Here is a 27,306-nt window from a genome sequence, read left to right on the forward strand (position 1 = left end):
TTACTATTGCAGGGCAAGTAAAGGGCAAAACATCACATTTTGGCTTGCAAGGAAGCAGATCTCAGCAGAGAAAAGCACAGATATTTGCTGTGAAAATGCAACAGGAAGGGTAATTCTCCACATCATACTCAACAAGAGCTTCTCCTGGAATTGCTCCGTTTAATATCAAGCCGTAACCTAAATTAAAATTAATTCAAAACCAAATCAAAACAAAGCCTCACAAAAATAGAGGCTGGGAAGACTCATACAAAGGTCTGAAGAGAAACCACTCTGGCAAGTGGGACAGTGCAGTGGCAGATTTTAGCTCAATAGTTTTGACAGATCAGAGGAGCACCGTGTTGGGAGGCACTGACTCAAGATGCAGGACAAGAGCCAGGCAAGACACATTAAGAGAGAACAGCAGAAAAGGGAAAAACTTTGACTCATTGGTTCCCTCCCATGAAGTCTTGTTCTTGGCATCATCACTGACACTTCTTGTTTCCTCTTCAGCCATGGGGAAGTTCAAAAGCCACTACTCCCAGGTATTATGCCCACAGGAGATGGAAGGACCAAGATGTTCACCAAGGAGGACTGCAGTCAGCATTAGGATATCATTCCTAGGCACCAAAATTCTCCACTGTACCATCTTATTCAGATCTCACTAAAGCAGGATTGTGTCTGGCTACCTCCCCTGCTAAAGTGAGATCAACTTTTGCTTCCACCCATCCCCTCCATTTGATGTCCTGACTACGACTAACCAGCCACAATCCTGTGGGAATTGGCTCTTCCTTTGGGGAAAAGCCTACAATCCTCTAATAGACATTTGGACAGTAACAGTAACACAACTAGCATGGAGAGACAGCCAGTCAGTTTGGAACTAACACAACCAGTTTAGTAGTAGCAGAAAGTAGGAGAAAAGTAGCAGGAGAAGCAGAAGCCCATGGTCTCACTTGTCTTTAAACAACAAGGTGAGGAGTGCTGTGTGCCAAGAGTAGGACAAGACAGCTAAGGGATAAAGACAGGTGAGAAACTGTCCCCATTCAGAACAGTGCTTTGCCTTTCAAAAGACTCATTTGAATCTGTCCAGGTCTCTGCAGCATTCCACATTTCCAAGGCAGAAGGAAATTTGCTTCAGCTCCAAATACATTCAACACAAATGGGTACATTGTCTCCTCCTCTGGAAAATAACACAGACATTCAAGCTCCTTGAGTTTAGTCCTCATTGCTGAAAAGAAGAAGTCCTAAACTTTTGTCTAACCTTGGCTATTTTGGGTGTATCCTACCAAAACTGCCCTATTCCTAGGTGAGTACTGAAAAAAGGGAGTTATTTTGGAGTGCCATGTGGGTTTTCTTGTCTTTTACTTTCTGCAAGCAAGGAAAAAAAGCTTAAGGAAGGAACACAGACAAACCAGAGAACCCAGGTCCTGGTATTACAGTTGATATAATCACACCCACCTCACTGTGTGCCTCTCTGAGACAGACTTCACCCAAGAGCACACAGACTGCCTTTGGGGTGGATTGCAGGGTGCACTTCTACTTCTTGCAAAAGTATATACAGACCTGCTGTTTTCAAGCTGGTTCTCCCTTTAAGAAGACAGAGAGCTTGGGCTCCAAGTGAACTCAATAACCAAAAAGAAACGTGAACACCACCATTCTTGTTTTCAAAGCTTTACAGTTATACCCTGTCCACTAAGAGCTCCTGCCAGCAGAAAGCCCTATCACTGGAAAGCTGTCATATCAGATGGCTGCATGATGGTTGGGTTGACAGAGCTGAACAGAACAGGCCACATGGAGTTGGCCCCCATTCAACAAGCAAGATTTTGATACAAACAGCTATTTTTTTCCTTTTTTTTTACTAGACACACACAAACCTGTCTTCAGCTGCTAACCGTAATATATTACTCATTCTTCCTTTCAAATAACGTCATGTTCAAAACCCCAGTGACTGCAGAATATTTACTTGAGGCTGCTACTGCTGGTTTCTCCAGAACTGTTTATTTTTCCATGCATGAGCTCATTACATCACTCTGTGGTTTTTTTAAAGGTTGTCAGGGTAAGCTGGATACAGGCTGGAATCTCTTGCTAACTAAAACCAAATCACTAAGTAGCACAAATGGATTTGGAGATAACCCAACTGTGGGAATGAGGAGCAACCACGGATTCCTTAGTGAAAATGGGGTGCTCCCAAACAGGCAGGCATTAGATTTTTTTCTTGGAAGCAGAATACATTATCAAGTGTTTTCCTAGATGAAGAACCGTAAAAGAATAATCATTTGGACTGTTGCAGGTCAGAATAGGTTGGAGGGAGGAAGGAGGAAAGTAGGAGGCTGAAACAGTAGAATGAATAGACAGATCCCACCCATGCTGATTAGCAAATGGCCATTGCAAAGGTCCCATCTGTATCATCTCCTGCTCTGGCAGTGTTAAAAATTACACATTACAGAGAGCAGTGCTGAATAACAGGCTTAGTTCCCATGGGGTATCCATGGGTGTGCACGTGCAAGTGTGAGCTTTGGGGAAGGTGAAAATCTAGTCAAAAGAAACATCAAAAAATGCTTTGGGCATCTTGCCAGAGCAAACAAAATATTGTGTTGATATAGATCTTTCACTTGCCCTGAAAAGAAAAATTGGCTTTTAGGATTCATAAAGGCAGAAGACTTAGTTTGTAAGTGTAGAAAAACAATAACCTCTGCTACTCAACAGTCCAGATGTTAGAGCACATTCATATTTTGGCTCCTGCCTCTGGCTGAGAAGATTTGAACCTGCATCTCACCCTACTGAGAAAAAGATCATTTCATTCTTGAAGGCAGGCTGAGGTAACAGCACTAGCAATATCTCCTAGCAATGCTGGTTTACTGAGCACAGAAAAACCCACTGGCAAAATGCCTGAAGACATATAGATTCTCAATCAAGTGCTCTAATCACCAGGCTGGAGTCATTCTGCTCTCCTGATCCCTAGCTTCAATAGTATTTACACATGCCAAGCAAAGCATAACTGCTCCAGAAGAGAGAACTGTTTCAAGAGAAACTCTTCTGTTTGTCAACACTAAATGGAAGGTGGAACATTCAGACTTCAAATGCAGCTTTCAGAAGATACAGGCTGCATGTGCAACTTGGGGTGTCACCAGCTCTACTACCTGGTGGCTGATTCACTCTGAAGTCTAACATTGACCAGAGACAATGACAGCAAATTACAAAGCCATCTTGTCTCCATATAACAATTCTTAGATTCTCCTCATGGTTGATACAGTGACGTTGCTAGATTTCCAAGAATGGTAGGTGTTGGAAAGGACCTCTGTGGATCACCTAGTCCAACCGCTCCACTAAGGCAGGTTCACCTAGAGCTGGTTGCACAGGATGGCATCTCCAGGTGGGTTTGGAATCTCTCCAGAGAAGGAGACTGCACAACCTCTCTGGGCAGCTTGTTCCAGGGCTCCATCACCCTCACAGGAAAGAAGTTTCTCCTCATGTTAGGTGGAACTTCCTGTGTTCCAGTTCGTGCCCGTTGCCCCTTGTCCTATCACTGGGCACCACTGAAAAGAGCCTGGCCTCACCCTCTTGACACCAGCTGTTTAGATACTGATAAGCATAAATATGATTCTTTCTCAAGTCTTCCTTTCTCCAGACTAACAGCCCCAGGTGTCTCACCCTCACCTCTTAAGAAAGATGCTCCAGTTCCCTCATCATCTTCGTAGCCCTCCATTGGACTCTCTCCAGTAGTTCCCTGTCTCTCTTGAACTGAGGAGCTCACAACTGGACACAGTTCTCCAGATGTGGCCTCACTGGGGCAAGAGTAGAGAGGCAGGAGAAACTCCTTTAACCTGCTGGTCACACTTGTCTTAATGCATCCCAAGATACCATTGGCCCTTTTGGCCACCAGAGCACACTGCTGGCTCACGGTTCACTTGTTACCCACCAGGACTCCCAGGTCCTTCTCAGTGGAGCTGTGTCAGCCCTTAACCTGCACCGGTGCATGGGGTTACTCCTTCCCAGGTACAGGACTCTACACTTGTCCCTGTTGAACTTTGCTAGGTTGTCCTCCACCCAGTTCTCCGGTCTGTCCAGGTCTCAGTGAATGGCAGCACAGTCTCCTGGTGTGTCAGCCACTCCTCTCAGTTTTGTATCATCATCAAAATTGCTGAGGGTACAAGGTGTCCAATGTCAGGGCTGATTAGAGAGCAGCACACGTCCTCTGACAGTAGTACCTACTGGACTCCTCTTCACAGCAAAGGACAGAGCTATATAACCACCACAGGGAGGAGAGTGATCAGGGTTAAGTGTGTCAGTACACAGACTCCAAGGAATAGAGCAGGCTTTCAAGAACTCAAGACTAATGGAAAAGAACAGAGATAAAAGAAGAGTTAGGCTGGATATTACAAAAAGAAAAATGCTGAGATTGAGTTCAGACAGCAGAGCGGCTTCCTGTGGGAAGAAGTGAAATCTTTATTGCCTCAGGCTACACCAGAAAATGATGCTTTCATACAATACAAACATTCACTAGCCCTGAAGCAGTAGATTAGATGACCTAGTAGGTCTTTTCTCACCTCTAATTTCAGTGATCCCATGAAATTGCTTCAAGAGGATACCAGGTTCTATCTGCTTCGAGACAGCAAGTGCAAGCTCAGAGAGACAATATAGTGGAGTGAATACCAAAACCAAAAATCCATTTTTGCAGTTACAAACTCACCTTAAGCCTTTAAAAGTAAATGAAAAATCAGAAATGTGATGAACATTAATATTACAAGCTGACAAGGGCCAAAAGCAATTAAAAACCTCCCCTAATTTTGCATGCCCATCTCATAATAGCTGTTTCATCATCAAGCCAAGACAGACTTGGAGACATTTGAAGAACTTGATTCTAAATGATAATTAACCTCCTTAACTCTGTTGTTCAATCCCACATACCCTATGCTGCCTTTTAATACACATGACAATGGATGAAAGGGATGAAAGGTACCAAAGAAGGCTACTTACACTTCACTGGTTGAAAGAGATAGACTGAAGTAGCCCACACCTATTACCAGATAAACCACAGCCTTCTTTTGATGAGGCAGCATTTCTTTGTATCAATAATTTGGTGTAAGAAACAGAGATGACTGTGTATTTGTATGGCCTAATGTAGAAATCTGGGGGCAAAAACTGGCAACCCAGTCTCCACATGAGATCCTATAGCAAATGAGTGTCTGCCAGAGCAATCAGTAAGGCTGAGTCAGATGAACCACACACCTCCTTTTAGCTTGCTGTAGAAACCACCTCTTACAGACCTCTTGAATTTTCCAGGAGATCATCTATTTACCATTTGCAGCTTGCACCCACAATAATCTTGTTTGACTAACAGAAATGACATCAGAACCAACTGAAATTAAGAAATGTACAAAAACAAATTCACAAACGGAACTCTTCCATGAGCAAAACTCCACTTTACATCAGGCAGCTTCCTGACTAAACCCTTGAACAAACCAATTGGCTCCACAATGTGAAAGCCAGACTACCTTAGCTCTGTTAGGCCAAGAAAGGGTAGGATAGAGGCTCACAAATAAAAGATTCTCCTGCTTCCAAGTCCCTTTGTAACCTCCTAGAACTCAAATCATTGCAGCTACCAGGTTTGCTCCTGGCAACATCAGCACAATGGACATCCTCCTGCTAAGAGCTCTTCTCCACCCTGCAGCAAGAGAATCTCACCTAACCCAGCACTGATTTCACCCTGTAGCTGGGAAGCTGCACAGGAAGGTTACAGAAACTGCTGAGTGCCATGAATGCTCTCTGGCTCATCCAGAGACACCAGGTGGTGAGATGCTTCAACCTAGCAGAATTTATCTGTTCTGGAGACTGGATTTATCTCCAACAGCTGATCTAGGCATATATTGTTCCATAAAATATAGGCAATAGTAGCAGCTCTTACTTAAACTTTAAAAGTAAACTCCTGGCTTCTTAAGGGAATTTTCTTATTTTGATATTGCCTTCATGTTCTTCTTTTCTCCCACTTCAGTTCAAGTATATCTGACCAAAATCATTTTTACCAAGAAACCCTCACTCTCCTCTTTAGGCCCTTCCAGTTTCTTGTGATTTCAGTGGCTCCACACAATTTCACCCTCACCTCCAGTCTGAAGTATTACATCCTAACTTCCTGCTCCCCCTTTTCCCACTCATGTTCATGATTTCATCCTTGGATTTGGTTTTTTTTTGTTTGGTTGGTTGGGTTTTTTGTGCTTGTGTCTTCCCTCATCTACTCTCTTACCCACAAAAATAATCTCAACATTTACTTAGGCCCAGACATAAGTCATCTACTTTCAGTTGTGAAGCAATCAGATAATTTCTCTATCAAGAAATATCCCCTGCAGAGAAGAATCTTGAAGCTGCTAGAAAAGAAGCCCCTCTCTCTAGTTTCTCAACTGCTTAGACTAAAACTACAGCCCAGATTTTGGAGCCAACTGCATCAGTTTGTACATCCACAGAAGATTGCTGAGCAATAAAGAGAATAAAGATGACAGATGGCTGGGATGAATTAACAGATGAAGAAATTAGAGGTTCCCCAGTTACAGTTTGGGGAAATGGAAACATGCCTCATCACACAGTGGCCTTCTGGACACAAAAAAGGATGCTATCTGAAATTGCTTTACAGCCTGTACTTCAAGTCCTGCAACACTGAAAAGCAGCAGGACAGCTAGAACAGAGAAAGAATGAAATAAGAACAGATGGTGAGCGACTGCAAACTAGTTAAAAAAACATTTTTTTAAGTATAAATCAAACAATACCTGAATTCCTTATGCTGGAGCTGTTCAGTTTGGAATCTTTGATGACCAAGTGCTTAATCCAAAGGGTGGGTGCTGTGATTTCTGAAAAAGAAGAATAAAAAAAGCCTTCAAGAAACTACAGCAACTAGTGAATGCAAATGGCTCTTACTTATGAGGACAATCATACCTTAACTGATCCACCATCTTTGTAGAGATTGGCTCATCCCCTGGTGAGGTCTTCCACCTCTTATGAACCACTATTTGTAAAACTTCCACAAGGTTATCTCATTATCTTCCCATCCCAGGAAGTATGTCTCTGCTGGCAAAACATTTTGTTTCCTCCCCACCACCCTCCACATGCTAAATTCTCAATTCTCAAGCCTTTCTCCTCAAGACTGAGAGATCTCAAAGGTTATGTTGTGTGCTGTAGTAGATATTGCTTTCCACTAAATTATGTATGAAATCCAGATTTTAATAAAGTCATTCCAGACTTTCAATATTGCTTTAACAGTCCAAGGAGAGCTGACCACAGTCAGTCCCCTAAAACAAGCAACAACAAAATCTGAAGTAAATAGGCAGAGAAATTAAGATATATCTGGAAGGACTTGAAAGGAACTCTGTTAAAGAAACAAGTTCTGGTTAGACTAGCATGCCTCATGCACTACAACCAAGACATCCAAATGTAAATTTGTGGGAAAAGAAGTGCTTAGAGCACCTCCCCTGAGGTGTTACAATCAACTTCAAAACACAGCAGAACCTGCCCTAAGCCACAGAAATTACATCATATCAGCATTTGATTAGAATTAAGCAAAGCCATACTTGACACCATGGGCTAGAGCTCTTAAGGTGACATTTTCAGAACAGATATTGTCTTAAAAAAAAATTCAGTTCCACAAGAGCATGCCTTAAATACTAGATCCTCAACTTTGTCTTCAGTTCCTCTAAGAAGTTTTTACAAGGGTTTTCCTGCTCCCTTGTTGACATTTACATGGATCTGCTTCAAGGGAGAAGCTGGCTGGCTACAACAAAAACTGATTATACATTATAAAAGCATGAAGGAAAAATGAAAGTGAATTTTTCCTTGATAAACATTTTCAACAACACTGACTGCAGGCATTATTGTAATCATGGTCAGGGCATTTTTTTTTTCATACGAAAATATAGGTGGAACACTGATATTGCCACAGTGGTGCAGTTTGCTTAGCAGATTGCCTTATCTGCAGGGTTCACTACGTTACTTTAGCATCACCCAGTCATGATGTGCTCCTATAAATACCTATATACTCTGGGTCTTTCTTGGGTAAAAATTACATCAAATTAAGCACTGGGTGAGAGGAAGGAAGGGGAGAAGCACAAAAGTAGAAAAACTTAGTAAAACAAAGTGCTACATCCAAAGCCCTAAATCTGGGATGAAATTTAGCTCTGACTCTGAACGGTATGGACTGGGCATGTCTACAGCTGAAAAAGGAGGGACAACCAAAGTCAACAGATGCCAAAGAATGGGTCAGAGTCTTTAGAGACACAATTGGTGCATATCTTTAAGTAAGGCTGAAAGGTGCAGAAAAAGAAACTGTTGGAAAAGAGGATAAAGAAAAAGAAAAGGAAATTATTCCTTTGGGATCTACTATAAAAACGTATTTTCCATCTGTTTAACCTGGACTCTTTTTTGGAACACAGGTAAGCAACATACATGCCTCTGAACAACAGAAAGAGTAGATTCCCACTGAATTAAGAGGCCAAATTAACCAAAAAGAGAAAATGTTTAAAGAAATTATTCTTTAGGAAATGCATACAACTTGCACATTGAAACTAAATAGAGAATAGATGCAAAAAACCAGCCTAGAAATGCAGGAGGGACTAAAACCTTTTTTTTTAATTTAAAACTATAGCAAGGACCATTAATAAAATACTCTTTTGCAAAGGAGAATCTCGTCCTGAGAGGAGAGATTCACCATAAACATTGCTGAGATCTGCATTGTAATGAAGTGAAATAGTTTTTAAAGAGATGGTTGCTTTATGATTCCAACCTTGGACAGGAGAGTTTAAGTTATCTGATCTCCATTTTCTCTGGCACTGCTCTGTTGTGCCCTCAGGGAGGGTGGTGGGGAGTGGGAGGGAAACTTATGCCTGAAATGTGAATTTCCATTATCCTCTAATGTAGGTGAAAACGTGAGAAAGGTGAAACTTCATCTTGCAGGTGCTGAGGTCCAAGAGGTATCATGCATTTCAAGGACAGCTGAGTATTTTTAATGCCCTTTGAAAAAAAGTCATCCCCTTGTGGATTGAAGATGGGCACCCAAGAACAAAATATGAAAAAAACTTCCACAGTTTTATTGTCAATTCATGTGTCCAGACTTGTGGAGCCTGGCTCTATCATCTTCTTGATAAACCTCCCCGTGGGAGGCTGCTATTAGGTCACCTTTAAGTCCTCTCTGGGTTAAGTGCTTCTTATGCTCTTCCTGACGTCCCCACTTTAAGTCACTTTGGAGACAGTATGCTCAAAGGTAGTGGATTACACAAATTTGTGATCCAGAATGGATTGTCTTCTGCCTACTGCTACAACCATCACTGAAATCTAGTTAGTCCCATTTTACTAACAGATGAGAAAAATATACTGACCAACTTAGCAGAGGTTATTCACTGATGCTTGATTAACCTGCCTGGCATATTGTCTTCTCCCAAGTCATAAGGGACCCTGCTAATACAACAGGAGCCATGGTATGAGTCATTCTCTCTAGAAGTCCAGGAGATAACATCTTGCATAATAAATGGCAAGATTTGTGAGAGGCAATCTTTCCTCCTACAGTCCAAGCCCATTTATCAGACTTGATTTCACCTACAATCTAAAACAAAGGTTTTTGACTGAAATTTTTTTTCCACAGAAGGTTGGGGTTTTTTTCAGACTCTGCCTGTCACCAGAAGAACCAGAAAAGGTTTGCTCACTCTAACATTTCTCAAGAATCCTAGAAGGAGCTTCTGAACAGGCTGTATGAACTGATCAACTCACTCCTGCATTTTACTAGTGCATTCACTCCTTCAAATAGCTACACACACCCTCCCAGGGGAAAACACGAAGGCCAGAAGTATGTGATTACAAACAGCAATTTAATATAACATCAGCTTGCTACCAGGAGAAACTTTCTTTTGATATGAGAGACAGTCAGCATGGCTTCAGTCTCCTTTGTTTATTTGAGAGTGCTTTTTACTCTGAGGGCTTTGCTTTGGTTCTTAAAGTTCATAAGAAGGTTCTTACTATGACCTCTTAATGGAAGTGACAAGACTACAACATCTTGCCATTAAATAAGCTTAATTTAGCTACAAAAAAACCTCCACCCCATCACCTGTTTTCACAAGAAGGCAGGAGGTACTAACAGCACCACCTGCTCTCGTTCAGTAGTCTCCACTTCTGCCTTTGTTCCAGTTTAAAAGAAGTGCCAAGTACAGCAGTTCAGTATGAAAATGCACAGGCTTTTCCTCACTGCATTGTGCTCCACAGCTTCAGGTGGGTCACAGCGTGGTTGGGACTTCAGCCCATTGCTTGACTGTTATGGTTGTGGGTTTAAATCTGCAGAAAACCTGCACTACTTCTAAGCAATACTCAAGATCTGAGCAGCTGCTAATAGGTCCATTCACTACCCAAGGACCACTATCCCCACTGGAATTTATGTTTGTATGTGCAAAAGGCTTGAACTCTGTGATGACAAGGCTTCCAATGGACTACGGTCCCTTATTCCCTCTCCAAAATAATACAATGGCAAGATTAGCCCACTTCAGAAGGAAACTGCCTTGGTGGGCTTGTGAATTAAGTGGGCCCAGGACACTGACTTCATTTGGTTAAACAGTATGTGCGTCAATGAAAGTAATTGCTAAATAAAGAAACCTCCCAGCGATTTTCTTCCAAGTCAACATTCATAAGCTGTGGTTTAGCACTACCCACCCTTTCATGAGGCTATAACATGTTGCAGAGGTTGTGAAACTCCCAGCATTGGCATTGTGAGGTGGAGGGAGCGAGGGGGTAAGGACAGTCTAAAGGAAGTTGCCAATTCTGACTTGATACCTTTTTTTTTTTGCCGTGACACGCTTTCCTCCAAGGTTACTCCCGGAATCTGGTCAAGTGGTGTTATTGTTGGATTCCAGGGAAGAGGGAGGATGTAAATGGATTAGGGAAAATGCCTCAGGTCCCAAGGGCACTGTGAAATTTGGATAACTTATGAGATACGCTGGCTTTTCTGCTTTGCGGGATAAAGAAAGCATTTGAGCCGTAAATTCTTGTAAAGAGAGAGAGGAGTAGCTTTCTGTTGTTGCTCTTTTAAGGGCTGCTCTTACCTTCTCCATCGAAAATGGGCTGGGTTTCCATGGTAGGCGTTGGCTTCGAACCGTCATCTGAATTGAGGGTTAAAAAAAATCGAAAAGAAACTACCATTATTGAGGTAAATACTATCTACTCTCCAGCACTGTTGAATGATTGGGATTTGTACATGGCCCGGCCAAGTCCAGAAGAGAGAGAAGACAGACAGTTTATGCTAACAGCAATAACATTTTACATAGCAAGCATGCATCAAGCACTGGCCTTAGACTCAAGAGAAGCCACCCCACCTTCTTCCCCTCTCCCTCCACAAACCACTGCTGTGCATCACCTGGCAGTCTCCCCTTGTACTCATCAGGCAACCACCTTTTTAGTTTTGGGTGGCTATATATCCCATACAGGCCATTTCCTGAGACAGCAGAGGTCTAGAGATGGCTGTCCCACTAGATCTTTTTCCTTACTCTTTTTGTTCAAAAGAAAAACTCTTCCACTGAAACTTACCTGTGCAGACCTGGCACCACCATTCACTGCAGAGCTGTTAGGGAGGGATGGTCAATAGCAAATCTTTTTTCTTAGAGTGTCTGCATCAAGGTGTTCTCTAATTGCAAGGCTGTGACAGTGTCTTCCAATTGCAAAATTGTGGAAAAAGAACTTCTCTTACATTGTGTTTTTTACAAGCAAGAGTGCTCCATGTCTTCTGACCACAAGTCTTTCATGATTAAAAGCTTCATCCAAAAAGGATTCCACAGGAAATATAAATCTCAGTACTTAGAGATGGACTATGGGGAAAAGTGTTCACTTTACACCATTTGGCTTAGTATGCCTATCCATTGTATCTACAGGTCCAGCTTAGACTCATGCTGAGTCTAATTTTCTCAGTGCCCAGAGGGATCTGGATGTCAAGCCCTAGCTTAGAGCATCTTTGCACAGCACCAGAACAGTGGTGTAGCATTAAGGGCAAAATTTTGACTGTGGGCAAGTGAAGCTGGAACATACTGCAGAAGGAAGTCTTGTTACATTGCAAGATTAGAAAATTGAATACTGTCAGGATGTAAATTAAGGTAAGATTAGCCTGAAGTGGTTTTTTCCCCCCTTTTTATAATACAATGACTTTTGGAACTTACCATTTGTAATAACCCTTTTTTTTTTGCACATATTATGGGCAAAGATGACACTAGGCATTAGTAAAGTGGGCAGTAACCTAAAATGTAAAGTTACACAGCAGAAATCAGTTGGAGTGAGTCCATGCCAGAAAAGCCAGGCTTGCCACCACCTCCATGACTATCAGATGTACAGGGCAGCCAATATCTGGAGGAAAGGTGCATGGGGCAGCCCCTCCTAGAGGCAGCAATAACAGCCCTCAGCCTTCTCCTGTATCCAACTACAAAAGTAAGACGCAATTGGAAGAGGAAAGGAAGGGCAGAGGTGGAAAACAGAGGCTTTTAGACTATTTTTTCCACCCATACCTGTATTTGCAGCTTTACAAAGTCTTCAAAAGCCTGAACGCCTCTTCCACAGATCATTAATTTTATGCATTTCCACAGGAAGAATTCTAATTCACACAGAGCACAAACCAAAAACTGCATTTCAACCTCAGAGATCCACTGAAGTAAAGGAGGTTGACAGAAATGAGCAAGAGAGATCCTGTTGTCATTTTCCCTCTTCGTCACTCTATTTAGTTTTATGCTTAACTACAAGCATAGCAAAAAATATCTGGAAGATAAAATACTTACCATTCCTCAGTCAACTCTCGTTCTGAGTTCTCCTGTTATTGGGTATTATCAGTTACATGGGTAAGCAGTATTTTACTTGAAAAGATTGAGCAACTGATTTCTTGGAAAAATTCCCTGAATTTTGCTTAATTTACAAGAAGGAAGATTTTGCCATTTAAAGAAACCTTTGAATAAAAGTAAATAGTTGATCTTCACTTTTTTTTTGGTCAGAATAGGCTGCTCTGCTTCTGCAAAAGCCCAGAAACCACAGCTATGGCTTGTTATTTATTTAGGATGACACTTCACACTGTGATGAAGCAGTGAGCAGTATGTAATCAGCATGATTAGCTTTACAGATTGAAAAACCAACCCAAAACTGCAGAGGATAACAAGTGGAAAGGTGAATAATTCTCAAGTTAGATAAAATAGGAAGAGACCTGACATAAAAAAACACCTACTAGCATGATAATAAGGTTATTCCTATTGTTCTCATGAATGCTTCTGCACAGAGTAATTACAGGATTGCTTTTCAGACTTAAAGCATCAACCCAGAAGCCAACAATGGAAAAAAATGAGACGTGGATCTGAGCCACAGCACTTTACCCAAACCATTATGTGAACTCTGGCAGAACTTGGGATGCTTCAGGTTCAGGGGCTTTCTTTTGGGCTTCTGTGTGTCTGTGTATGTATATGTGTGTGTGTGTAACAGGGAGAGTAGCAATTACAATTTGGGAAATACTTTCTTCTTAAGGAAAGATAATTTTGTAGCTGTTTATGCATAAAGTCAGCCATTAAGCTACTGGAAAGTATTAACCAGTGACAGAATAAATGCAGCAAATAGACAAAAATACCAAAGTGACCTTTGAACCGAGGGGTTTGTTTAAGATAATCTCAGTAAAATGAGCCTGTGAACTACACAATCATTTCTTCACTGGGTTACTAAGGCCAAACTCACTAAGTCCACACTGTAGCAGCACCCAGTGTAGTATTAAGGGTTCTGCAAACAGAGTGAGGTATAATTACTCCCCTGTCGTTCGAGCGAGTACAGTTCTTTCATCACAAATACAAGGGAAAAAAAAAACAATAGACAAGAGCCCTGTAATTACATTCACCATATTTCAAAATCAAAAGCCAGGGATATTTCTGATTATTTTTTAAAGGTCATGAAACAGTCACATAAAAGACAAAAATTGTACTTTATTAAAAACACCATGCTCACTTCCCAGCTGCCAGCTTCTTACGCTGAAACTACTAAATCTATTTCTTAAACTGGAGAACTCTCAGTAGGTCTCAGTGTTTCAAATTAGCTTATGGCAAGAAGTTTCACTGCTGTTCCCTTTGGGCAGAAGAACAACTCTAATACTTTTCTGCTCTCATTTGATTTTTCCTTTCGCTCGATACACTGTTCATCACACTGAACATTTGTTCCACTGCCCTGTTTGCTCCTGGTAAACAAGGAATAAGTTTTATTTTACATACCTGAAAGTTTTGAACAGACATTTTGTATTCCTTAAAGCAGCACTTTAACACAGAACACAAAACCAAAGCTATTTCAGAGACCTGGGGTCTCTTGTGACATACAAGATGGACAGGATATTGTTACTTTGGAGCCAAAGGTAATGAAGAGCGTTCATCAGGAACAATCTATTTCTTCAAGAAGCTATTAAATTCTACACTTTCAAAAGAGGCAAGTGACTGAAGCCATTCCTCATGCAGAGCACATCACAAACAGAGGGATCAAAGCAGCCAAGCAGAGTGCTCCCTAATCCCTCCAGACAGCAACGCTTCCAGATCAGGAACTCACGTATTGCAGAACCACCAAAGATATTTCCCTTGGTTGCAGAATATTCTCAGGGCCTTGATGAAGAGTGCATTGGCATCCTTCTCCTCCATGTTTTACAAGCCAGCTGGAATAACTGCTCTCATTTTCCAAGACAATCACTGAATACAGACAGCATCACTCACCAGAACACCTCCCCACGGGATGTCATTTTAAAGCCACCACACTCCAGTAAGCCTCCATTTCTTAGGGTACACTTACAAAAGTTGAACTGAGTTTTCTGGCTCAGTTGGTGTCAACTTAAAACCAGCATTTTTACCTTATCACTGGTAAGGGTGAAACAGGCAGGTCCAAACAAACTTCCCTAAGCTATTTTCACATGAAGACACCACAGCTATAAGCCACGAGTGCACTTGCACTATTACCCTACCCTCAGAGGTTCATAAGCTTAAGAACAGTTTTGGTTGCATTAGCCTGAGAACAACTCAAGCCAAGGACAAATACTTGTGTGTTCATATCCACTGCAAGTGGTGGGCAAGAACTCTTTATGCTCCCACCAGGACTCCCCTTTCCCTTATTCTTGCAGGATATCTAGCAAGCATCTGCATCTGGAATGATGGCAGTGTACACTGGGCTTGAAGAACAAGGGGATTCAGTTCACGTGATAGTCAACTGTTAAACTGACCTTTTTAATCAGAATGACAGGCACAGAGGCCATGAGCAACTCAAGTTACGTCAGGAGAAGAGTAAACTCCCTGACATAGAAAAAGCATGAATTATTATGGAAAAATGTGAAGTAACTGCCTGCTGCTGTGAATCACTGTTCTTGCCTCAAGCCACCTAATGGAAGCTGGAGAAAGGGGAAAAGCTGAGTGATAGAATTAACCTCCAATACCACACTTCCTACCCAGGACTGCAAAAGTCATCTGTATACTTGCATCAGCAGGTTAACAGACCAAGACCTGTATTCTTCCTAAGCAACCTCAACCTTTGGTACCTCACTTCTGTGTTCTCACTGGAATCCAAGAGTCACTCTGATCATTTCTACCCTTTTAAAGAGCACTGGTGTTTACAGGGTCAACCATCCAGGCCTTGTACAAAACCTAGCCTTTTTTTGTAAGCATACAGCTTGAATACCAATGGTTCTTCCAAAAAAAAGGCAATTTTAAGTGGATAGCTCTGCCCTGAGGGGAGGCAGCCTTCTCCCAGCGTCAAGGGGTTCCTTCACTCACCATCGTCTGGGTTTGGGTGAGCCCCTACTGAGCATAGCTGAAGCTGAATAGGCAGCTTGAAGCACAGATAGCCAGGACAAGGAGTGAACTCTCAACACATCCTTTTTGATGCAGCAAAGCCCACCTTCAGTGAGCCTGTGAAACCAACATGAAGGCAGGAGAGCGTTTCTAAGCCTGAGAGCTCCAGAGGGATTTAAGTCATACATAAACCTTTCTGTGGCTTTAGTAACTCTGGTCAGATACAACAAAGACCTGCCAGGTCAACTCAAGCTCCCTGTATCTGTGCAGCTCCTAAATCTTGAAGATGTAGCTTTACAACTTTGACATTTCTGTCACCCTTGGGCTTAGAGGTGTTTTAAGTATTAAAAAAAGATAACACAACCTGTGTTTGCACCACATGGGGTCTCACACAAATATACACATCCCTTCCAGTATCATAGGGATGGAGCAAGTAGTCACCTTCATCACAATCCTTCCCTGCATCAAGTGAGGCAGTTTAAGCAAGTCATAATTAATTTAATAGTCTATGCAACTTTTATGCAGAGACCTATATTGCCAATATAAATGCAGAAAGTTAGCGCTCATGCCAAAAAAATGTGAAATTCTTACAATCCGGCCAAATCAAGATAAATTCTTGCCAAGCAGCTGAAGTGGATCATTTCTTGCCAAGCACAGACAGACTTCTCTGCCAGGTTTTCACACCCCTTTCCATAGAATCATAGACTCTTTTAGGTTGGAAAAGACCTCTAAAATCACAAAGTCCAACCACTTCTATGCATGGAGATCCTACAGCTGTTAAGAAAAAAAAAACCAACAACTTTTTAAACCAAATCAGCAAAAGCAAGTTCTTGCTCTTTATTGCCTTCGTTTGAAGAAACGGCAATGATGTGCTCCCTTTGGGTACAACAACCTACAAACACTTGGACACTGGCCAAAATATGGAAAAGTTTTGCTTAGAAAGGTGAAGATGTGCCTAAGTAATGAACACGACAGGGCTCTGTTAGGGCATAAGGAGCTCTCAACTGCAGAGGTTGACTCGCAGTGTCACTGCAGCGAATCTTCCCTTCCCACATCAACTATGCCTTCCACCATCCAGATGCAGGCAGTTCACTTCAACGCTGCATTCCAGGAATCATCCAGATAGGGCAAGCAGCCTTCCCCTTTGCCTTCTGGAAGGCATTAGTTCCCCCCCCAGCTTCCTCCTCACATCTCCCTTGCAGGTGCATCAACAAAAAAAAGCCACTCAAGCCCCGAGGACTTTGTGGTCCAATGTAGTCAGTGCATTTGTATGGCAGCACAATATCCCACGCACAGGCAGCTGGAAGTAACTCTGACCCCCGTGACACGTTTCAAAGCCTCCTCTGTTTGGCTTTTTGATTCCTGATTGACATGTTCTCTGCCAGGCGGAGATAAATGCTGCTGGGAGGACAATGTTGATCCGCTCCGACTATTCTTGTGAAGGACTTTTTCAGAATAATAAACAAAAAACATTGGTGTGCTTAAGTGTCTGAATAGAACTGGAGATAGAGAGGGGAGCGGAGTGCTTTACAGAGGCTGGCAAGTCGATTGAAGAGTTAATTGTCTGGGTGTACAATGAGTTTATTCTGACCGCAGACAAAGAGCTCCCTCTTCCTGGGCCTGGACCTTCAAAAGCAAATGTGTCAAAAGGGGTCTGGAGCAGCACTCTCTATTAATAGCAATGCTCTAGTCTCTGGGATTCAGTGGCTTTAAAACAGTTGAATCCTGAGATTCAGATAGGATCTCTCTAAAATCCAAAGTCCTCATTTACTGCTTAAGTTCTCAAGGTACTTCTACAGTAATTAGCCAAAACAAACCTGCCCTCTAACTTTTCATTCTTCGTAGCTTTCAAACAGCTCCTTTTGAAAAATAAAGGCACGGCAAGATATTACCCTTCAGACACAATGCTCTAGACACCTTCCCCAAAATGAGATCCAGTTTTATATTATTTCAATTATGTATCATTTGACAGGAGTCAGTTTAAACAAAACAAGTGGCCCTGAATGTCTCATCCTTGGGAAGCTACAGAGCCCTAGTCCACATCTGAACCTGCATTTCAGAGCTTGTGCTATAATAGGTCAAACCAGCACAATGTCCAAACACACCCCCTGCCTCTGGGAAAGTTCAGATCCACATTCAGATTGGAACTTTGCAGGTTGAACCAAGCCCTATGGTAATTACCACTTAAATACCTGACTCACTTCTATTAAGTTATGCAAACCTTTGTGGAGAGGCAAAAAAATATAATAAAAATCTTCTTAGTACTGCTGCATGGACAATTCAGCTGAAAATTGAGCCATTATACTTTACCACTTTTCTGGAAAAACTCTTATGGATTTTGGTGCCAATGCAGAAAGAGACACATTTATGTTATTCTGGGAAAAAGCAGCAGCCATGAAGGCTCAGAGAATTAATCTGAGCTGGCTGTGAACTTTCTAGTGATGTAAATTTGCTTCAGTACTTTGTGAAAAGTTGTTGGTTTAACTCACTCATAGAAATGCAGCATTCCAAATAATATTTTTCCTCAGGTATATTGGCATGCTTTCAAGCAGAAGACAAAGCAAGAACCTTAAAATAATTAAAGCCAGCATTTAGAGCACTCACCTAATTCCAACTTGAGATTCACCCTTTGCTCTTCTCTTTCTCAAGCTAAGATCTCAACTATAGTGCTATCACCTAATCTATGAGGACAGCAGGGAGCCCCAATTTTATGTGATGTCTCATGTTCTAGTAAGTAACAAATGAGGGGTTCAAAACCTTGGAACCTGTGAAATAAGATTTCTTGGACTTCAGGCAGTTTGCCTACAAATTGTGAGCAGTAAACCACAGTCTTAACCAATTTTGCAGGCTTGGAGTTTTGGACAAGAAGCAGCAACACCTCTCAAGTAGCCTAAATACAGAAGTAACTCAGAACAAGGAACCTGCACACGATCCTGTTGCTTTGAACTCAGCTAGAAGTTTTAGTTCATTTGGGGGGCAAAGTCCAACACAAGGGATCTTCTTTTCTATCAAGGCAATCTACCCATAAGAAATGGGCAGCCCAGCAGATGATCAGACTTCAGTTTGGTTAACAGAGTGTTGTTAAAGTCAAATGCAAGGAAGTCTGGGTAGACAAGACCTGTCACTGCACACGGGTTTCTCTTATGCAGTTTTACAGTTTTCAGACTCCCCAGGAAATTCCTACCCAAAAGGGAAAATAGGTCTCTTCAAAGATTTGGCATTAATGGGAAAATAAATGCCCAAGGCCAGATTTCGATCTTGTCTCCTAAAAAGGAGAAGCAGGTAATAAAGATCAGGGTAGTTTGAGATCATCTACAGTTCATAGAGTTGCACAAAAAGCTTTATTTTGATCAGGGAAGAATCACTCTCAAGCAGTGAAGGCATCCTTTACATATTGACAAGCATCGATAAGATCCCTTCTCAGTCTTCTCTTCTCCAAGCTAAACAGCTCCAGGTCTTTCAGCCTCTCCTTCTAGGAGAGATGCTCCTGTCCTCTCATCATTTTTGTAGCCCTCCGTTGGACTCTCTCCAGTAGTTCCCTGTCTCTCTTTAACTGGAGAGCTCAGAATCATAAAATGCTAGGGGATGGAAGGGACCTCTGGAGATCACCTAGTCCAACTCCCTTGCCAAAGCAGGATCACCCAGGGCAGGTTACACACGATCACATCCAGGAGGGTTTTGAAAGTCTCCAGAGAAGTAGACTCCACAGCCTCTCTGGGCAAAGAAGTGGACATAATACTCCAGATGTGGCCTCACTAGAGCAGAGTAGAGGGGAAGGAGAACCTCCCTCGACCTGCTGGTCACATTCTTCTTAAAGCACAGCAGGAAACCATTGGCATCCTGTGGCAAATAGCTTGGCAATGATTTTAATTGTCTTAAGTCAAAGCCTTAAATTCACTTTCAGAGTGGCTCAAACTGCCAGGAGAAGAGAAAAAACAATGTTTTTTAAAAAAAAAAAATTTAAAAAGGAAAAGACTTAAAAGAACCTCCATTCAAAGGCTCTGGAGGGGGCTGCTAAAGTACAAGTCATATATGTTTTTTTAAACTACCATTTCCACTGTATCAGATTTGACCATTTCTCCCTTTGAGTCATGTTCCTCCCTTCCCTCACAGGCAAAGTGTCATAATCCTTTGGATGAAGACAGTGTTTCCCTGGTATTGCTGCATCTTTTCTATCCTGCTGCTGTTCTTGCCACCCTGCTGAGATAATAATCAAAAAAGCCATTTCTTAATGACCATATAAACTATGCAATACTTTTATCTTGAAAACCAAGCATGTTCCCAATCCCACAGTGTCAGAATTCATCTTCCTCTGTATTTTTCCTATACCTCATGAAATCAGCTAGGCAGCAGCAGGGACAACACTACTGATACAAATACCTAAGGAGAAATGGAGGGATAGCTAAAAAAAAACAAGCATCAACACAGCATCAAAACCTACCTGTTACTAAAAATCATGACTACATGACACTTGCTGAAGAATCATGACACATTTCCCAACAGACAAGGGCAGATGGCTGTGGGGTTTGCACTCAGTTTCAAAACTGAGTCTCCAAGGCTCATTTTGACCAGCAGACACCTTCATGGGTCAACTGGCACAGAAAAGCCTTGCTGTGGTAAACACAACCCAGCAATTATATGGCTATAAATCCAGTACTTCCCTTTTGTCTCTAGAGAGGAGGATCAAGGTAATGAAGAGGAAAAATAGGAATAAACTTATTCTTCAGGGAGATAATAACTGAAAGGAAATAAAACAGCCATAAATAAGTGAATAAAGAAGGATTAGGTCCTGCATCTGTTTAGCAATGTTGTATCCAAGTGCATATCAATACAGGCTACAATCAAGTTATGTGGAAAAGGTCATGCCAATCCATAGAGGAGATGTTAGGCCAGCTTGTCCCAAGAAGCAGCACTGTCCATATTAATAAAGAGAGAAATGGGAGGTGAGTCAGAAGAGGCAGTATGGTACATGGTTGCTCCGGACAGGCCTGGTGCTAAGCTTCAAAGAAAAGTGAGAGAGGACAGGCAGAACACAGAAAACCAGAGCAGCTATATCATAAGGGCTGGGTAAATCACAGCCCCCCTTCAGCAAGAGTTGGACTACGCACTATTAGGAATGTTTGTTGGCTTTTTTTTCCAGAGCAGAAACACCTCGAAAGTGTCGGTGTTACTTACACTGAGGAGTGGGTGATGAGATCAAGGAATCAGCAATAGCCAGCATTGAAAACGTTTAAAAATAGGCTGAAGGAGGGGAAGCAGAGGAGGAGAAGCTTACTTTTTTTATAGCTTCCTACTTGGTAAGAGACTACATTTTTATCTCACCCTGTAAGCACTGGAAGTATGATAGATACTGCAGGATTCTAAACCACAGTATCTTAATTTTGAACCATCTTCCATTTGGCTCACTGCCTTGAGTGACATTTGAAATAAAACAGGGAGCAAAAAAGTTTCCGCACAAAGAAATATTTCACTTGAGAGACCATATCTCATAGCAAGATTTTAGCACTTGACATTGCCCCAGACGTGGGGAGAAGTTTGCAGAAAGCTCTACAGTGCTGTCAACAGCTGCCTGATCATCGTTGGCAAAAGCAGCAACCACCATATGATTGTTTAGTTTAGCCTCCCTGGTTTGATTCTACCTACAAAACGTTGCGTCGTCTTTCAGGAGCCTCTGCTTTGATGTGAAACATTCTCTCTTCACCCCGCCACACACACACATGCCCTCCTTGATGGCCTCCCAAAAGGCTGCTCAGAGTCCAGAATCGACTCCACCTTGGCACTGGTAGGCTGAGTAAGAGGCCAGATACCTGCAGCTGTGGAAAGGGGAGCACACCTGAAAAGCCCAAAAAAGGACATTGCCATTCTGATCTTAGACTGCCTTGTTAAATGAGGAAAATAATTAACAACTGTTATGCAAGCTTCGTATAAGTAATGATCAGATCCCTAGCTTTGTGAACATTTTAGAAGATACCTGAAATATGTGGTGGCCTGGGGCAAGGGGCATGAAGGGTGTGATTGGAATCGCACAGCTTCTCTTCCCTCTCTCCCCAACATCACACACATTCCCTTTCATTCCTCTCCACACACATTCCCTTTCACTCTTCTCTTTCCAGCTCTGGTCTCTTCAAGGTAAAGACTCTATAAAATTCCCCCACATCTTCAAGGAATACAGTCTGTGAGTGGGGGGTGGAGACAGCAGCAAATTTCCCAGATCAATGGCCATTTGAAATTCAGCCATATGGCTGAAGCCCTACAGCTGCATGTGTTAATTACCACACGTGTCCCCTGTAAAGCAGTCTGTTAAACACAAAAAGAAAACAGAAGAGAAAAAAAGCCTTTCCAAGGGATTAAGTAAATAGTCTAAATTTTTGACCCTGCTCCCCCAGACACATGCCCGTGTCTAAGAACACAAGCGCCCTTCCTTTCTCCCGACACCTGCATGCTGAGGAAGCACAAGACCCCTTCCACCTCTAGCCACGTGCATTGCACCTATCTCAAAGTGCATTTTCCCCCTTCCAGCTCCCCCTGCCCAGCCTCTTCTCTCGCCAGCCCCTCTCCCTTTCTCCTTTAGAGGACTAATTCCTGGCTGACAACCAGACTAGCCCTGGCCTTACAATACGCCTTTTCATTTCCTCGCAGGCAAAGAGAATGGATACCTCGCTCCTGCTGCTGGATTGCATGTGTGCAAATGAGGGAAAGGGGAAAAAAACTTCACTATGTTTTTTTTCTACGCTTTTTTCTGCAGGTTTTTCCCCTCCCCAGGATCATTAAGAGTAGAGGTTCAGAGCTTTAGTGAGTGGGCACAACTCTGCTCTCTATACTGCCCCAACTAGTTCAACCCAGGATCTGAATTCAGTCTAAAGGAATTTTTTTTTTATTTGATTATGAAACTGAAGGAATAGGATTTCTACATGAGGGGAAGAATGGAGAAGAACAGAGGGAGACAGCCAGAATAACTGAATGGTGCTGGATGAACCTCCAAAGGATCTAACATGCTTCGGAAAGACATCTGTACGTATGGAAAAATCACATCTCAAAAATGCACACAGAGTACAAATGGCACTACATTCTCAAAATTAAAATATTTTTACTTTAAAAGGAGGGTCATTCCTCAAAGTTATGCACTACCAGACATCTACAGATTGACTGTTCAAAACGAGCCCGAGACAACTGGTCTTAAAAGCCATCATCATTTTAAGGCATCTTTGTGAGCAGCTGAATAGTCAAGATGAAACCTGTCAAGTCTTTACACCTGAGAATTGCTTTACTGCAGCACCTAAAGGTCCCATCAGAATCTGAGCACCAAGCTGAGCACAGTGACATGTAATAAAAGACAGAGACACAACTCAGAGAAATTCACCCTATTGGGAAAACCTCTCCTATACCTAGCCTGCACCAAAATATTTTGCAGTACGTCTCCTTTGTTGTCAACATAAAACAAAATCCCAGCTGAGCATATGGAGGGAAGCTATTGTTCCAGCTAGTCCTCTTCTAAAGGAGCTCTAATTCCCATAGGTGCAGTCTCAGGAACTTGAACAAACATCCAGGCTGCCTCTCCAGCTTCCCCTATTTACAAGCACACATGCTTTGCAGGCACTCAAGCTTTCCCATCACGATTTCATAGCTTATCTCTCTTATGGAGAAACTTTGACAGAGCTCACAGGGCAAAGGAGTTGAAAGGAAAGTACTTCCAGTCCCTCAGCTGAACCCCTGCACCCATGACAAAATACATTTCCTGGTGCATTACACTGATCTGAAAGAAAACAACACTAACTTTCAGATGTCTAGATATTTCTGCAGGATGCAAACATTCAAACAAAATGGGGTCCTGTTAGGCCGGCACGAGCAAACAACTTCTAGCTTCACTCATCTGCAAACCCAGCAATTTATCCAATTTATCCTGAGGTTTATTTTTAAGAAACAGCTACAGAAGACAGGAAGTCTAGGACTATTAATTTCAAAGTTGTAACGATGCTGTTCTGAAGGATCTAGAGAATTTCATAGAGTAACAGTATAACATCTTGGCATGCTGATCCAGACACTCATGGGAAGAATTTTTTTAACAACTCTTTAAAAAAAGAAAAGGTGTTGAGGCCACATAGCTACAAAGTATTTCAATGACAAAAACAAGCCACAGACCCCAGAACTACTCCATTTCTCTGCAAGCTGTAATTGGTCAGACACCAGAAATCTGTGTATAGCACATAAACAGTTAATAATACCTTAACAGATGTTGCTTAATCAATTGTTAGTCTGCTTATTAGACCTACTCACCAGGCTGCTCAATACTATGACTTAAGCATTTAAAAACCTTTACAGCTGTCCTTAAGACATTACAGACATGAGTAGCCTGTAGATTGCTATAATAACACTTGTAAACTACAATTTTATTAAGTCATATTATATAGACTAACCTACCGATTAGAACCGTTGCTTTATAGATGAAAGCAGAATTCTTGCATTATATCAAGCAAAATATACTTTAAAACAGAATTTGCCTTCTCCTTAAACTTGCCAATGAAACTTTTTTTCAGCCTCAAATTTGATACATATGTTCTGAGGCCCACAAAAAAATGTCTTGATGAAAACTAAACAATTTCAGACAAGTCAGTGATGTGGGGACCCAAAAGGATTGTTTTTAATCCTACTGTTTATATAGCAAATTTGAGGCTGAATTTTTCGTCTAGAACTTAGTATTTCAAATATCTATTTATGAGATGTATCTAAATGTTTCTTAGAATGTTGCCCTGCAAAAGTGATTGGTACATACAATATTGTAAAATTATGTTCCTCTGTTCTCACAAAAACTGATCACAACCTCCAGTTAAAAGCTGCGTTCTCCCTATCTTACAAAACCTGTAATACTGGCAAACTACAATCTGTCCTATCTGTGAAATTCTCTTGCTTTCTACAATTCCACTTCACTTGAATTTATTAAATGATTTTGTAGATTATGGACAGTATAGGGCTAGTGACAGGAACCTGACAGAATTTTGTATATCTACAAATTGGCAAACCTACTGATTAAAGTAATGGTATTTTTTTTCAGAACTATTTTCTATAATAGAGAAGCAGACTTCAATTCCACCACTAACTTTGCTCGGAAATATTAATATGAGCCAACCAAAATCTTATGTGCTACAAATTCCATCCACAGAATTTTTTATTCACAGCCTACTCAGGCTTTTGCAGGACAGTGTTTTTGTTGCACTAATCTCTTCCAGTTACTTCTGTCACCTGAATTTTTATCCCAGTTTCAGGAAAAGCAGCACACATCCATGTTTCTCCCAGAGATGCTTTCCTGCCTTGTTAAATTTTAGCAGGGTAGACTTGAGAAACTGTCACCATCAGTGTGTGGGAGGACAAATCAACCCTTTGCACATCCAGAGGACTTGAAGCATTCACGTAGCACACGCACAGCAAATCTTCTGCCTTCACAAAGCAGACTTATTCTATATTCATAGCACAGCCTGACCTTCCACATAGCTGCAACTACACAGGCAGCTCTGTCCAGAAGCATCAAATTGTATGCACACACTTTGTGTACGTGTGTATATTTTACCCAGGAAAAAATCCTGCCAGAAACATGTCAGTCCTCACCTAGGAATATAACGTGACAAAGTTAAGCAGGTCAGAAAGCAATTTTTGCATTAAAATTCTCCTCCATCCACACTCACAAACGAGTATATTTTTTATCTTCAAATAAGTACATAACATAAGGGATCCAGAAGAATTGTTTGGGTAGCTCTGCAGACTGTTCTGCAAGAAATTCATCATAAAGTGGTGGCTCAAGACTTCATACTGACCCAGTAAACTTGTATTTCTTTTGTCACACTGATGAAGGCCACACAATATTTCTCTGCCTTTCCTGTATCCTCCACAAGCTGCTGAAGACATCAGAGAGCATTTTCTCAGTGTTTACGAGGTTGGAGAGGCAGGAATAATTGGGCCCTTGAAGCTTGGTTTGTGTAATAGCAGCTCTGCTTCAGATTTGATCCATGCCCAGTTGAATCCAGAAAGAACTGGTAAAGACCAAAGCCCCAGACTCAGGTTTTGGTCATATTTCAACTTGACATTTTTGTCAAGATATTATGTGTCTCCTGAGACATACACCACTGTGGAGGCAGCATGCTCCCCTCCCTGCAAGCAGACAGCAGGTGAACCAGTGCCAGCTGCACCTGACTTTTTACCACCAGCAGACAAAGCTTCCAGGTCTCCACGTACAAACGGCTCCATTTATTTACACCAGCACAAGCAGTCCTCCACTTGGGTTTGCCCGAGGAGAGCGTGCACCCTTTACTGCTCAGTCTAATTACTGACTCAGACTAATGGCTCATTACTGATGCAAATTGCTCAGTCTACTGGCTGCACAACTAGGCCATTAACGTTTTCTAGAGGTAAGGCTCTTGGAAATCTGCAGGAAGAGAGTCAAAGAATGGGCCAACTTACCTGCAACTGCAGCAGAGAATTTCCCTGCAATGAAGCCTGCCTTTATGTCCATTTCTCACAGTTAAACCCACAAAAAGGAACTCAATTCCAGATGTTTGACAGGAATTTGAAGTTATTCCGCTTCGGTTCCTCAAATTACTCCAGTGTTTTCTTGTAGGCTGCAAACTCATTGGGCAAAGCTTTTCACAACTCCATTACAAGACAGTAAGTGTAAAACAAGCTCAGCCCAGGCTTTCCCTTCTGTGAGGTCATTACATTTACATGGGAGCTTACATTTCACCAACATCACTGTTCCTGCCCCAGGTTCAGGGAGCTGCAGATGCTATTGCCAGCTTTTGCAATAGGGCAGCAAAGCAAGTAAAAACAGGCCTGCAACTTTATGCACTGCAAGAGACTTTGTGAAAGAAAAAAGGACTTCATATCACTCAAGACTCTTCATGACTGACACTGACAGTTTATCCAGCCCATTATTTACCCTGTACTTGCATCATCTTTTAACCCCACATTATAGAACCAAGCCTCCTGTCCCATCTCCTTCATTCAGCTGATTTAAAAATGGTATCAACACCTCTCACACAGTGTCCAGAACAGTTAACAACCACTAACAAATGAGTACATCCACTTGATGTTTTTTCCTCTTCTCTCCTTTCCAATCTCTCTACTTTTAATTCACTCAGTTTCCAGTTTTAAGAAGGAACCAAGTGACTTTATGGAGGTCAGCAATGACATAGATGCATTTTACATCCATCTGTCTCCTGACCAGCCTACTTTTCAAAATGTGCCTGGTGACTGTGAAAAACACTAATTGTGGCTGCAAAATTCCAAATCTGTAGCTTTGAGCTCCTAAATCCCCATCATTCCTCAGATAAAAAAAAATAAATAAAGTTTTGTTTTGTTTCATGTTTGCTTGTTTTGTTTCAAACGTGTGGCACAATTTCCCTTTGGCCAGAGAGGAACGTTCTGCATTCTTGAGTCAAGGCAGAAATCCAGTCACGTTGGCTCTGAGGATGCCTTTCACTGCTTCTTAAAACATTAACAGCCTCCCAGTGGGACAGAGGGGATAGATCCAGCCCTCTAGGGGACAGTGACCATCTTC

At 41.9% G+C, this 27,306-nt stretch overlaps 1 protein-coding gene across 1 annotated transcript in view; it reads right to left on the reverse strand.

Annotated features, from left to right (window-relative positions):
- SMOC1 (SPARC related modular calcium binding 1) overlaps positions 1 to 27,306 on the reverse strand; it is a gene marked incomplete at its 5' end in the record, with an annotated part of 66,553 nt that overhangs the window by 33,511 nt on the left and 5,736 nt on the right. The window contains 2 exons of the mRNA XM_008940819.1: positions 6,735 to 6,815; positions 11,040 to 11,096. Of these exons, the coding sequence (XP_008939067.1) occupies positions 6,735 to 6,815; positions 11,040 to 11,096 (138 nt within the window). The remainder of the gene's footprint in view (positions 1 to 6,734; positions 6,816 to 11,039; positions 11,097 to 27,306) is intronic.

This window comes from Merops nubicus, unplaced genomic scaffold (assembly GCF_000691845.1).
Source record: "Merops nubicus isolate BGI_N331 unplaced genomic scaffold, ASM69184v1 scaffold7185, whole genome shotgun sequence".
Classification (NCBI taxonomy): domain Eukaryota; kingdom Metazoa; phylum Chordata; class Aves; order Coraciiformes; family Meropidae; genus Merops; species Merops nubicus.